The 15,350-nt window shown below is 35.4% G+C and overlaps 1 protein-coding gene across 1 annotated transcript; it reads left to right on the plus strand.

Annotated features, from left to right (window-relative positions):
- Positions 1–2,573: 2,573 nt before the first annotated feature.
- On the plus strand, positions 2,574–6,594 carry LOC129066894 (lysine-specific demethylase 4C-like). Its single transcript, XM_054568637.1, is given in 2 exon segments — positions 2,574–3,546; positions 6,545–6,594. Coding segments are annotated over 2 exon segments (1,023 nt in total).
- The last annotated feature ends 8,756 nt before the right edge of the window (positions 6,595–15,350 follow it).

Raw genomic sequence — 15,350 nt, forward strand, 5'->3', positions numbered from 1 at the left:
ATGAAAGCTCAATGATCCAATGGCTAGAATTTGATATTTATTTTTTTGTTTAATTGAGCTTTCTCAGGTTGGTGTTTTATGGGGTTCTTTTTTTTCCTTCCTCTCTCTGTTTCAATGAGCTGACGTCGGGCCTAAAGTCTGACTACAAACTGTCTGAAATTCTCATCAACGGGGCCATCTGCTCCAGCAGACACCACACGTGTTTGCATTTGATCAACTTCACTGAGTGTCTTTGTTTCCATTTTCACATATCAGATATGCATAAAGCTATATTCTCTTAGTTTTTGCTTACTGCTAATTTTTCTTGTGGGAAAAGACTGTAGAATGCCATAGAAGTATGAATAGACAATATATAAAATCTTACTATAATTAAATGTATCAGACTTCTAACTAATAGGTAATATTAATTTCTTATCATTAGTTAAATTTTAGTTTTATTTCAGCTTCTTTAAGTATATATGTATATATATAAATAAATATATATAATTTTATAATCAAAAGATTCAGGTCAAATCTAGTCAAATCTAAAATTTCTATGCCAATCTTAGCAGTGTTGATTTGACCCATTCATATTATTTCATTTGCATAGCATATTTTGGGGTTTTAAATTTTGTTAAAATTGAAAATCATGTTAGATATTCATTATTTTCTTTACTGTTTTTCAGTAAAGAAGTAATTTTCTGGTGTGCAAAAGAATTTTGGACTAATGAACGCTTTCTATGTTCTGTAGTGGAAAAGCTTATACTCTTGCTAGTTAATCACTTTTATGTTTGTCTACACCTGCTGTGTTTAGCATAGATTATTTTAGATCTTTGCTTCAAACCCTTTCAAGATTGTTTACATGGCCTTCTGTCTGGAATCTTCCTTTCTGTTTACCAAGTTGTATTTTTTTCCTACAAAAGTTAAAATTATGGCTTTATTGTCTGTGAGCTGAGAAAGTTTATATTTTCCTCCTTCCCCCCCGTCCCCCCCCCAAAAAAAAACAATTGATCAGAGAAGCACAAAATAATGTTCTAGCTTTTTTTGGCCTGATTGTCCAAATAGGCAATTTCTGTAATCTTGGACTTTTGGCTTTCTGTACTATTGATTGTTTCAAAATGACTGTTGGATAGGAGTTGCAACATAGGTCAAAGCAGAACTATTTCTTAGCCTGAATTTAGCAATCTTGTTTTGAGCTTGGCAGTGGGATTGAAAGACATCCCGGTCCTCCCTGAGAAGGTATGGCTTACAAATGGTTAGTTTGCTCTAGCAAAGGGAGATAACATTTTTATGAACTTGTAATAGAGCAAAATCAAATGTGTTAAATTGGAAATGATCCTACCTTCACTATACTGTATAATACTAAGCTGTATTACTGAAAAGAAACCAGCAGACGAAAATTGCTTATTTTTTTATATTTATAAATTCTTTTGTGCAACTGATTTACTGTTGTTTTTTTTTTCTGTTCACGCTCATTCAGTTTCAGTGTCTGTAACTTGGAATGAGGCTGATGAGCCACATTAAGCATTCTTATACTCAGGGACAGCAGAGATGTAACAGCTCACTTAATTGCACTCATTTAACCATTAAGCCTCATTTCCAAGGGCTCTGCCAGTTGTCAGGTGCACTGTATTACAGTCCCACATGGCATGTGACATCTTTGCTACTTGCTGCATCTGGTTAGAACCCTCTAATAAATGCTGGTATCTAAGCTAGTGAAAGAGTCCAGGTGTAGAACAATGAAACTCAAGTTAATGATGGTGAAGCATTAAAAAAAATAACTCTGGAGAACACTTCACACCTGATGAAACAGGATAACACTTTTTCATATTCAAATGAACACAGTTATATTCCATAGGTGCATTCATTAATTTATTTTAATATGTAAGTATTGGTCATTTTTCAAAAGATTAGTGTTTAAATAATTACTAGACATAAAAGATTCAATGAATTTCACAAATTTTCATTGTGAGTATTTTTGGTCAGACTTAGTGAGAGCTGGATTAATGAATCAATGGACTTAACTTACTAGCATTTTGCTAGAGTGCACAGATTTCTCAATTCATACTTCCTTCTTCCTCTCACCAATGAGAAGATACTTAAGTATATAAAAGTGATCACTAAAAAAATGTCACAGGGGTTGCTTTTCAACTTTTTCTCAGAGTAAAACAACTGCTACAGCTGTTGTAAATTAAACAAAATATAACAAAAATCAAATATAAATACATGTTTATTTACTGTTTTTCTTTATAACATTATGTGTATCAATTTCTATCATCCAATATAGTTAAAATTGTTAAAGTACTTAATGAAAAAATAAATATATAGAAAGACTTTGTTCTGCCTGATCTCAGAGGAGGGTTGGTTAAGGTCAGGGTGAGAAGAATCTAAATATGACTCTCCCTTATGTCTTCCAGGTTTCTTTGGGCCACTAATAGCCAGTCCCCTTTCACCCTACTCATTTCTGATATGTGGCCAGTGAAATTTAAGGCTGGCCTTTCATGAATTTTGTTTACTCAATTTGTTACAAACCAAACAAAATTCCTAAAATGAAAACAAGAGGATCAAGGGAAACAGAGACTACCCCAGCCACCATGGAGGTGGCTGAGGCAGAGAGTTGTCTGAATCCCAGCTGTAAGATTATGACCCTCAGACCTTCCATGGAGGAGTTCCAGGAGTTCAACAAATACTTCGCATACATGGAGTCTAAAGGAGCCCACTGTGCCGGTCTTGCAAAGGTGATTCCTCCTAAGGAATGGAAGCCAAGGCAGTGCTATGATGACACTGATAATTTGCTCATCCCAGCACCCATTCAGCAGATGGTCACAGGGCAGTCAGGACTGTCCACTCAATACCACATCCAGGAAAAAGCCATGACAGTGAAGGAGTTCAGGCACCTGGCCAACAGTGGCAAATACTGTACTCCAAGATACTTGGATTATGAAGATTTAGAGCGCAAGTACTGGAATAACTTAACTTTTGTGACACTCATCTATGGCGCAGACATTAATGGGAGCATATATGACGAGGGTGTGGATGAATGGAACATAGCTTGCCTAAATACGGTCTTGGATGTGGTTGAGGAAGAGTGCAGTATTTCTACTGAGGGTGTAAACACCCCATATCTCTATTTTGGCATGTGGAAAACCACTCTTGCCTGGCACATCGAGGATATGGACATCTACAGCATTAATTATCTCCACTTTGGAGAGCCCAAGTCTTGGTATGCAGTACCCCCGGAGCATGGGCAACAACTTGAAAGGCTAGCTCAAGGTTTTTTCCCAAGCAGTTCTCAAGGGTGTGATGTATTCCTTCGCCACAAGATGACACTGATATCTCCCTCAGTGTTGAAGAAGTATGGTATTCCCTTTGACAAGATCACTCAGGAGGCTGGAGAATTTATGATCATTTTCCCATATGGGTACCATTCTGGTTTTAATCACGGTTTCAACTGTGCAGAATCTACAAATTTTGCTATTATCAGATGAATTGACTATGGGAAGGTTGCTAAATTGAGAGAGAGAAAAGAGGGAGAGAAACAGCAATATGCAAAAGATACATGGATCTGTTGCCTCTCTCATGCCCCCAGCTGGAGACCTGGCCTGCAACCTAGGCACATCCTCTGACTGGGAATTGAACCCTGACCCTTTAGTTCGCAGACTGGCGCTCAGTCCTATGAGCCACACCAGCCAGGGCTGTGCTGATTATTGAAAAAGCATGAAGACCTGTTTCTTTGCTGGTAAATAAAATTTAAAAATTGTTAAAAAAAAAAAAGAAAAAAATACATATATATAGCAGGCTGAGTAAAAGCCTGTACAATTTTAGGTATTATATTTAAATCTTTTTCCATTTTGAATTTATTTTGATATATGGTGTAAAAAAAGTGGTCCAGTTTTATTTCTTGCATGTGTCTTTCCAGATTTCCCAGCTCCATTTATTGAAGGAACTGGTATTTCCCCATTGTATGTTCTTGCTTCTTCCTCCTCTTCTTCTTCTGTTTTTTGTTTGTTTGTTTGTTTGTTTTTTTGGTTTTTTTTGGTCATAGATCAATTCACCATTTAACTGTGGCTTTATTTCTGGCCTCTTATTCTGTTTGACTCATCTATGTGTCTGTTTTGTGCCAGTACCATAATGTTTTGATTACCAAAATATTTTAGTATAGTTTGAAATAAGGAAGCATGATACCTCTAGCTTTGTTCTTCTTTCTCAAGATTGCTTTGGCTATTTGGGTCTCTTATGGTATCATAAAAATTTTAGAATTGTTTGTTTTATTTCTTTGAAAATACCTTTGGAATTCTGATAGGGAATACATTAAACCTGCAGATTGCTTTGGTAGTTCGGAAATACAAAAGATGTTAATCTCTTCAATCCATGAGCACAGTATATCTTTCTATTTATTTGTGTCATCTCCCATTTCTTTCATCAGTCTTATTATTATTTTTTAAATATTTTATATATTTATTTTTTATCAAGAAGGAAAGGGAGGGAGAGAGAGAGAAACAGCAATGTGTGAGAGAAACATTGATCGGTTGCCTCTCACACTCCTCCAACCAGGAACTTGGCCTGCAACCCAGGCATGTACCCTGACCAGAAATTGCATGTTTGGGTTTGTGGGACAATGCCCAACCCACTGAGTCACATCACTGAAGGCCAATATCTTATTATTTTAGAGAACTGGTCTTTCACTATCTTGGTTAAAATAATTCTCAGGTATGTTATTGTTTTTGATGCAGTGTAAACGAAATTGTTTTTGTTGATTTCTCTTTTTGATAGTTTGTTACTAGTGTATAAAATGTAACCTATATATTAATTTTGTATCTCATAACTTTATTGATTTCACTTACTATTTATTTTTTAATTTATTTTTTTATTATTGTTCAAGTACAGTTGTCTCCATTTCCTCTCACCACTGCCTGTCCTACTCATCCCCACTTCCAACCTTCAAACCTATCCCCTTTGGTTTTGTTCATGTGTCTTTTATACATGTTCTTTGACAACCGTTCCCCTAATTTCCCTCATTATCCTTCTATTCCCTCTCCTCTGGTTATTGTCAGTTTGTTCTTTATTTCAGTGTCTCTGATTCTATTTTGCTTGTTTGTATTGTTGATTAGGTTCCACTTATAGGTGAGATCATATATTTGTCTTTTACCTTCTGGCTTATTTCACTTAATATAATGCTTTCTAGTTCTATCCATGCTGTCGTGAAAGGCAGTAGTTCCTTCTTTTGTTCTGTTGTGTAGTATTCCATTGTGTAAATGTACCATGGTTTTTTTTATCCACTTATTTACTGATGGGCACTTAGGTTGCTTCCAGCACTTGGTTATTGTAAATTGTGCTGCTATGAACACTAGGGTGCATAGGTTCTTTTGAATTGGTGTGTCAGGATTCTTAGGGTATAATCCCAGCAGTGGAATTGCCAGGTCAAAGGACAGTTCCATTTCTAGTTTTCTGAGGAAATTCCATGCTGTTTTCCATAGTGGCTACACCAGTCTGCATTCCCACCAACAGTGAACTAGGGTTCCCTTTTCTCCACAACCCCGCCAACACTTGTTTGTTGATTTGTTTATGATGGCCATTCTGACCTGTGTGAAGTGGTATCTCATTGTGCTTTTCATTTGCACCTCTCTGATGGCTAGTGATGCTGAGCATCCTTTCATGTCTCTGGGCCCTCTACATGTCCTCCTTGGAGAAGTGTCTGTTCAGGTCTTTGCTCATTTTTAATTGGATTGTTTGTCTTTCCGGAGTAGAGTCATATAAGTTCTTTATATATTTTGGAGATCAAACCCTTGTCCGAGGTATCCATTTGGTTCCCTTTTCATATCACTGATGTTTTCTTTAGCCGTGCAGAAGCTTTTTATTTTGATGAGGTCCCATTTGTTTATTCTTTCCTTTATGTCCCTTGCTCTAGGGGACATATAAATGAAAATGTTGCTATGTGGAATATCTCTAAGACTTTTATGGTGAATTCACTTTTTATTTCCAATAGTTTTTGGGGGGGGGTCTTCAAGGTTTTCTCTATATACTATCATGTCATTTACAAATAGTGACATTTTTACTTCTTTCCAGTTTGGATGCCTTTTATTTATTTACTTATGGTCTGGTTGCTGTGTGTAGGGCTTCCAAAAATCGTGTTGAATAAAAGGGATGAGAGTGGGTATCCTTTTCTCATTCCTGATTTTAGAGAAAAAGCTTTCAGCATTTCATATTTGATATGTTGTTAGTTGTGGTCTTATCATATGTAGTTTTAATTATGCTCAGGCATGTTCCTTCTATACTCACTTTTTTGAGACTTTTTATCATAAACAGGTATGAATTTTTTCAAAGTTTTTAATGCATCTACTGAGATGATCATATGATTGTAATTGTTGGTTATGCTAATGTATATTGCAGTGTTTGGTTGGTAGATATTGAGACATCCTTGCAATCCATGGAATAAATCTCACTTGATCATGGCATATATTCTTTTAGTGTATTATTGAATTTGATTTGCTAATATTTTATAAAAAATTTTTGCATCTATGTCGAAGACATTAACCTGTAATTTTCTTTAATTTTTTGTTTGTAGTGTCTTTGGTTTTGGTGTTTGATAATACTGGCCTAGACCTGGAACTATAGACCTCCTAGAAGAAAACATTGGAAGCAAATTGTTTGACCTCAATCTTAACAGTACATTTTTGGATATATCTCCCTGGGCAATGCAAACAAAAACAAAAATAAACAAATGACATAAAAAATAAACTATTAAAAATAAATAAACAAATTGGACTATATCAAAATGAATAGTTTTGCACAGCAAAGGAAACTTTCTACAAGACAAAAAGAAAAACTACTGAATTGGAGAAGATATTTGCAAATGATATATTCCATAAGGGATAATATCCAAAATATATTAAAAATCGTAAAACTCAATATAAAAATATCCAATTAAAAATGGGCAGGGAATCTGAAAAGACATTTTTCCAAAGATATAAAATTCCACAAACATGATAAGATGCTCAATATCACTAATCATCAAAAAAATGCAAATCGAATCACAATGAGATACCATCTCACACCTATCACACTATTATCAAAGTGTCAACAAACAGCAAGTGTCAGCAAGGATATGGAGAAAAATAGCACTTGTGCACTGTTGATAGAAATGTAAATGGATGCAGCACTATGGAAAACAGAATGGAGGGCTCTCAAAAATTAAAAGTAGAACTACCATAAAACCCAGCAATTCCACTTCTGAGTATTTATCCTAAGAAAGTGAACATACTAACTTGAAAAGATATACACACCCTTATATTCATAGCAGCATTATTCAAAATAGCCAAGATAGAGTAGCAACCTGGGTGTCAACCAATAGAATAATGGATAAAGAAGATGTGGTATACATAAAATCGAATACTACTCAGCAATAAAAAAAGAATAAAATCACCACTTGTGGCATGAATGAACCTAGAGGAAATTATGCTAAGTGAAATAAGTCAGATAGAAAAACAATATTATATGATATCACTTATATAAGAAATCTAAAAAAAATGAAACAAATGAACAAACACAAACAAACAAAATAGAAACAGACTTACAAAAAACAAACTAAGGTTGCCAGAGGACAGGGATTTGGGAAAGTAGGTGAAAAAAGTGAATGAGGTTAGAAGGTAAGATGTGCAAACTTCTTGTTATAAATAAATAAAACCTAGGGCATAGTGTACAACACTGGGAATAAATTAATTATATTATAACTCTGACCATTAAAAGATGGTTACTAGATTTATTATGGTTCTCCCATTGAAGTATATAAATATTGAATCACTATGTTGTACTCCTGAAACTAACATAATATTCTATTATCAACTATACCTAAAAATACTGTGCAATTTGTCTTTGTTTTCCTACTACATTTTTTAATAACTTGGGAATACAATCAGATCAGGTGGAAGTGAAAAATACTGAGATTTGTCTTGTTTTGAGGAGAGATTGAGAGTAAATGAAGGGTTGCTGGCATCCAGCTGATTTCCATCTTCATCAAGGAGAGAACAAAATGAAAAGGCTTAAATTTTGGTGGTAAGAATTAAAGCTAAACATAACACAATTGCAAAAGTAGTGAAATAAGCAGTAAACTGCAAGAACCAGCAACTGGACCAAATATTTTATTTTATTTTACTTTCTAAAAAGCATTCTCTCTCTCCCTTTCCTCCTTCCCTTTATTTTTTTTTTAATATTCAATATCAATAGTTCATCAGATACCAATCATATTAATATAACATTTAACTAATTTTATCATGAAGTTGATGGAAACTGGGTAATTTATTAATGATATAGAGAAACTACTCCTCTTTGATATGCCACCTTGTACCATGTGGTCAGAAAATTGAGTTTTAGTGAAAATTATTTTCAATTTTCATTAAAGGGCAATGATATTTTTAAAAATAATTAGAATCTACACAAATATAGTTCATGTTAATTATTATTAAAATCTATATTTAAATTTAACCCATTTAGCACAATCAAAAGTACAGGAGGTCTGGTTTCAGGGGCTATGTTACATATCTATGTTTTGCAATATGGTGATGGGTTTCTCACAAACTCATTGATGTAAGTTGGTATAACATTTGAGTATTTTTAAATGTTATAATGTTCTTAGGTTGGATTTAATTAAGCTATAAAGTAATCTATAACTAAGAATTCTCCTTGGTTTCTTTATTCCCACTTCTTCCCTCCCTTTCTTTCTGCTTTTCTTTCTAATTGAACAAATACTTGGTTTAGCCTGGGTTATTCATTGTAGTACGGTGACAATACAGAGATAATAAAAAACAGTTTAACATCCACATAGTTTTGTGGAAGGAAACAGACAAATATACTACTAGAATGTATGCAGTAATATTGTATATGTGTCATAAAGTTCAGTATAGAATGTCCTAGATTATAGAGAATGGGTAAGTAGTACAGACTAGACACATCCGTGAAGTAAAGAACACCATTTTTAACTTAAGTCTTTCATTCGGACCTAGATTGCAAGTATTGACTTAAGGGCAAGGAAACATCACCTGTGGTTATGTCAGAAGCTCCCATAGCAGGCCTCCCCTAGTACCAAGTATCTGGAGAAGTGATGGAAATCCAGTGGAAGAGACTAGAGAGGCAAAGGCTCAGACATGAGGTTGGTAGGTCTCTTAGGGAAGGTAGTCATGGGAACTCCCACTTTTCACTGTAAAAACCTTCAAGAGTAGTAATTTTTATTACAGCATAAAAATGAAAATACTTTCTCTTCAATGTCCCTTTTTCTTATATAAACAGTGCATGTTCATTATAAAAATAACATTTTAACAATCAGACTAAAGCAAAGGGTGGAATAAAGCCCAATTTTTCACAGCTCTGTAGTTCATCTTAATTTAAAAATAAGAAAACATTCCATTTTTGTCTTCCTGAGATTCTATAGATTTTTCTTAATGGTTTTGTATAGGGTGTCACTTGTCCTTGGGCCACTGCAAGACAGAAAGTTGTTTTATAGCCTTTCTTCGTCATCTTGTACCTGAGGAAAGCAAACAACTCTCATGAGGCTTTCTAAGAGATTTTGCTGCTAGCAATACTAGGCAAGAGAAACATTGAATGCAAAGGGAAAGTTTAAAATTGTCAAGAAATCCAGCTTTGCAAAAGTTGTCTCTACTCTTCTAATTTGCTTTATGACTTTGGGCATAGTATTTATTTAAGCATGTATTTTAAAAAATGATTTGATCAGATAACATAAAAAAGTACTTCCAAGCCCATAATTCTATTCACTGAAATATTAATAAGTTAAGTACCCAATTTCTGTTATTATTTTTTAAAAGCAACTTTCACTGAGGCCCTAGCCTGGTTTCTCTGAGAAGCTTTTATTACCAGGATTTAGTGCCCTTGCGCTCCTCACAGAGTGTGCTAAAACTTTGTGGTATTTGTCATTCCATTTGCCGACATGTTTATGTAGTTTCTCCAGCTGTCTGGATGAGGATCTGTATTGCCTTTTTGTGTGTCCAGACCTGAGATGTATTTTGAAAAAGATGCTCATCTGAAAAGAGAAGCTCATCTTTTTGTTTAATCATCTAGGAACATCTTCATTCCCAACGGCCATCAAATATCCTCTATGATACAAGATGTTTAGCTCTTCTTTGGCCCCGACACCTTCGTTCTCCCACTTGAAAAATTTCTTGGGAAAAAAATGAGACAAAGTTTGCAGAAGGGTTAATGATGTGCCATTAAATATGAAAAAGACCAAGTCAGGGAGAGAAAAAGGAAGAGAGGGAAAGCTCAACTTCTAGCATAGAGAAAAAGAGGGAGGTGTCTGTGGTCACAGTAAATCATTTATAAATGAAGTATAGACTGCGAAAATTAAGAACTGTCTGAAATTTGTAATCATACACCATTTAGAAGTCTCATTTTTGAGTTTTTATAATGAAAATAAAATCACAATGAATGAATAATATTTCATTGGTTTCATAAACTTCTTATTCTACTTTGAAATCATAAAAAGATAAAATTTATTTTACAGATGAGGAATTTGAGACCAACTCTCAGAGCCTTGCTCTCCCTTTTAAGGCACATACCTGTCTAGAATTACTCGTAGATGATGTAGGCCCACTGCCTTCCATTGCACAGAAGCTGTTTTCTATTTGCAGAATCAATAACTTCTGTGATGGAGATCACCACATGATTTCTTGACTAAAATATTTTTACCGTGGGCTTGCCTGAAATATCAACTTATATACTATTTTGTTATAAGTAGAAGGATGACGTACCTTTAGTAAAATAATGACAGACTTAAATCCCAATTCTACCAGTTACTGTCTCTGAGATGATAGAAAGGGTGCACTATGTGTCTGAGCTTCTGTTACCTCACTGTAAAATATAAATAATAAAATACATATCCTAAAAATATTATTTTGAAGATTACATGTAATGTAGGTAAGACCCTTAACATATTATAACATAAGCAATAAATATTGTATAGTTTTATTTATCTGTTTGTCAGTATGTTGCATTATTTCTTATTTACATGTAAAAATGTAAAACTGTATGACAATGTTAAAAAATAATTATCATACCTTTTTTTTATCCTGAATGTGTTTAAGAAATTACTTTTTTAAAAGGCTTTTATCTCATCTAAGTGACCTGAAATTATGGGAAACCTGAATTTTCACCCTTGATGTAGAGAATGATGCTAGAAGTAATAAAAGAAAGCATCTGCCATTAAATTTAGATCTGGTGACATTCACAGGTGAAGAAATACTGAGGGGCTGATTAAAGCATGTTGAGTTTATGAGAAAAAAATTACTAGAGTTGGAATGAAATAAAGGTTTAGACTTCCTCATATTCTATTTGACTTAAATCTCACCATGCAAAATGATCTCCAAGTGTCCTTAATAACTACAACAGTGAGTATGAAAACATCTTCCATGAGAATAAAGAACTAATGTAACAACTTTCATCTTTTCTGAAAGAGAAAAAAAGCAATGAGGGCAAAATTGATGAAAGAACCAAAGTGAACTGGGAATAGCCTTAAGAATACCATCAACATACATATGAAGTAAAAATTCTGGAAAACGAATCTTCTTGTATCTTAAAGTTATGAGTGTTGCTAACAGCAAAATCACTCAGATAGCCTCATGAGGGTTGTGAGCTTTCCTCGGATATAAGAAAAAAAAGATAGGCTATGAAACAACTTTTTGTCTAACAGTGGTCCAAGGGAAAAAAAGACCCTGGACAAAACTCTCAAGACAAATCTTTGGGGACTAAGGAAGGCAGAGGTAGAACATTACATCCTCACGTGGCCTTATATCCCTTGGTGTATAAGCATGGAGTAAGAGAGATCTTTGGTGGCTGCTTCTTTTCTTATAAGAACACTCATTCTACTGGATTAGAGCCCCACCCTTACAATTTAATTTAGCCTTAATAAACTTATTTGGAAACCCCATCGCCAAATACAGCCACAGTGGGGGTTGGACTTTAACTTTAATTTGGGGTAAACAGAAACATCTGTCCATAACATTAGCTTCTAAGTAACTATATTAATTTGGCCTCCCCTGAAAATAGTGTCTGGACAAGAACTTGGGAGATTTCCTATTGAGACAAGGATTGTGAGATGAGTTTGGATGCAGGAGTGAGAGAACATAAGGAGTGAGGCAGGAAAAGTCAATGAAAGTGCACTAGGATGCCACCATAGGCAATGGTCTTCTTTAACTCAGGATTTATACACACCCCATGAAATCATCCAGAATTTTTAATTTGAAAAATGGGAGACTGGAATATTTGTCCATTCTCAGCTGCCCCATTGGTTGAAGGATCAACCTAGAAAAGTTAAAACTGCACTCGTGGACTGGCCAAACAAAATCCCTTTAAGCAGAGCAGAGTAGGCACAGAATGAGGAAAGACATACAACCTGAGCTTCGGATAGGAAGCCAACAGCCAGCACAAAGTCAGTCAGACTGCCACCTGTGCTGCAGCTGATGTCAGAGGTGGGCCCAAAGCCCTGTGACATGAGCACCACAGGCTTCTGTATAATATTAATCTCTGTTCAAAGGCAAACAAGCAAAAATAAATTGGTTTCTAAAAAGCTATGTATTAGTTTCACTTAAGGAGTGTGGTTAATAATTATATTGCCCTTTAAAATTGGAGGATGATTTCCCATGTGAGATACCGTAGTAAAGAAAAGAATGGATGTGGGTTTCTGTTTCTTATTTTTGCATACTGGCTTAAAAGAACAATTATTTTACTGTCTCTCATGATTCTGCACTAATGGACTCAGTTGGATGGCCTTCTGTCCCTCCTGATGTTTGCTTGGGCTACAGTCTTCTGAAGGCTTGACCTCAATGCAACAGTTCAAGATGGCTCTTGCAATTGGCAGGCAGCTGCTGTTGGCTGTCAGCTGGAAACTCACTTGGAGCTGTTGACCAGAGTGCACATGCATAGCCCCTCCCTGTGGCTTGGGCTTCTCACTGTGTGGCATCTGGGTTTCAAGAGTGTCCTAAAAAAGAAGACAATGAAGTGGCCAGACTCTCACAAGGCTTGCTTGCGCTCAGAAGCCTTTAAATGTTACTTACTTTGCGTTACATTGTTCAAAACAGTCACAAGACCAGCCTAGATTTATAGAGAAGAATATAATGCTTCTCCTTTTGGTGGGAGGTGCAGCATTGCGTGCATGCACAAAAATAATATAATTATTTGCAACCAGCTTTGTGCTCTATCTACCAAAATAGGATAAAAGGACTTGTTGCTATATCATGAGAACTATTCAATAATACTTTCTTAAGATTCTACTCTTTGGTTGAAGTTATACTTAATCATCTATTAATAGTAAGTTTTAGAGACGGGCCAAAATTCTCTCTCAGTATAATTAAGAGCAGTTGAGGGATATCCCAAAACTATTTCCCAAACTGTGGTATTAAGAACTACATTTGAGTACTCTAAACAGTTTTTTAAATAATAGGAATTTTTGGACACAGTGTGACCTAGTGAGTAATGACCTGTAGTATTCTTTAAAACCAGCATTTTAAATAATGCACACTAGGTATCTATAATCAATACTAGAAAGGTTCATGTCTATGTCTTTCTCTGGAATAAGGGAAGACTGCTGGGGCATGATAGCTGTTCTGTACATTAGACTCATGGACAGATGTTTTAGGTAGCATGTATTGAGAAGCATGCATGAATTTCTAGAAACTAGGCAGAGAATAATGTTTTCCTGGAAGCAAATTCATTAGTCTGGAGGTCAATTAGGAAAAATGGAAATGTGGTAAGACTAGATGACCCCATCTAAGGTCTACATGGGGATCAATTGGAATGGAGTTGAGTATAATAAGGAGGGAGCTTCATCTTGAAGGTAAAGGGTAGTCATTGCAAGATTTTTGCAGGACATACCATGTTCAGATTTACAATTTTGGCCAACGGATCAGAGACACAGGGACATGGTAAGAGGGAACAGCAGTAATGAAGGTGAGAACTGATAATGGCCTAAACTATGGTAGTGACCCCTATGGGTAATGATAATGAGGTCATTAGAATTGTTTGCATGGGAATAGATCACCTTCCTTATAGAATTTTGCACTCCTTCTAATGTTTCTATTGTAAAAAAGCATCCATCCAGTTAGGAAACACAGGTGAATATATATAATACTAAACTCATCTACAACCTATAAAATCATATCTTCTATGTTGCCAGATTTTATGGATACCTGTACAACTGAGTACATATACTTTTCTTTAAGACTCGTCTATTTTTCTTTCTATTGTATATTCAAAGGTCATTCAGCTGTTAATATTCTGAGTAGGATACAAAGCTCATCTTTTTAGCTGGTTTTATGGGTGGGAAAAGCCACATCCCATTTGTTTCACTTTGTTGTTCCGACTCCCTTCACGGAACTTTAGGAGGTATAACCATAAAGCAATGATTTTCTAATGCGGTTCATAAACTAACTCTGAAGGCAATTCCAAGAGCATCAACAGAGTTTTGAGCCATGGCCGCAGCGTTGAAATGGAGAGCCTCCCTAGGTAATGGCTTTGAAGAGGGAAACACTCATTAGAGTGTGTTTTACTGGAATGTTGGTTTTAAAAACGCCTTTATATTTTATCATGACCCTTATATACCACTGGTTTTCTAAGCATTCTATGAGGATTTTTAACTAATTTATGGCTATGCCTTATTTTAAAAGAAAATTTAGAGTTGTATTAAGGAACTGGTTTCTTCCCTTTCAGCAAAAGCCAAATAGGTTTCTGTCTGGAGGGCTTTTGACAACCTCTGCATCCCTGATGGACACAGGCAGGCCTGTGGCTCATTTGCACACCCAGGAGAAAACAATGGAGGGAAAGCAATGCACGGGGCCTAGAAATGCTAAGGGCAAAAAGCAAGATCCGACCAAATTTTGAACCATCTCAGAAACATTAAATGTGTGCTGACTCCAAATTTGTATTTCCGTTCTTTAAAAATGAAGTAGCCCACATCCCTTGAAGAAGAAAGTTAAGGAAATCAGATGATTCTTACTGAGTTAGGAAGAGGCTCTCCACAAAGGGAGTGAATCTGTGCATAAATCTAAGCCCTTGCTTCTCTTTAACGTTGCAAACAGGAACATAACAGTGGAAATGCTTATTTTCCTCCTAGTCTAAGAAACCCCTAGTCACTTTCTAAACTTTTATTTTCCCACATACACAAGACAGATTGCAAGCATTACCAGCATCATTATTCTATCTTTTTCCAAATGCCTTATGGTTTTGTTTTCATCCAGAAAGTCCCAGCTCCTGTACAAGATAGTGCCTTCCCAACGAATCTACAAGATTGTGTAATGCAAGCAACCTTGGTATTACAAAATGATACAGCCAGGTTCTTCTCTCCAAAAGTAATGACTATAAAAGTAATCAAA

The sequence above is a fragment of the Pteronotus mesoamericanus genome, unplaced genomic scaffold, assembly GCF_021234165.1.
Source record: "Pteronotus mesoamericanus isolate MK-2021 breed Mesoamerican mustached bat unplaced genomic scaffold, CSHL_Meso_final contig_20, whole genome shotgun sequence".
Taxonomy (NCBI): Eukaryota; Metazoa; Chordata; class Mammalia; order Chiroptera; family Mormoopidae; genus Pteronotus; species Pteronotus mesoamericanus.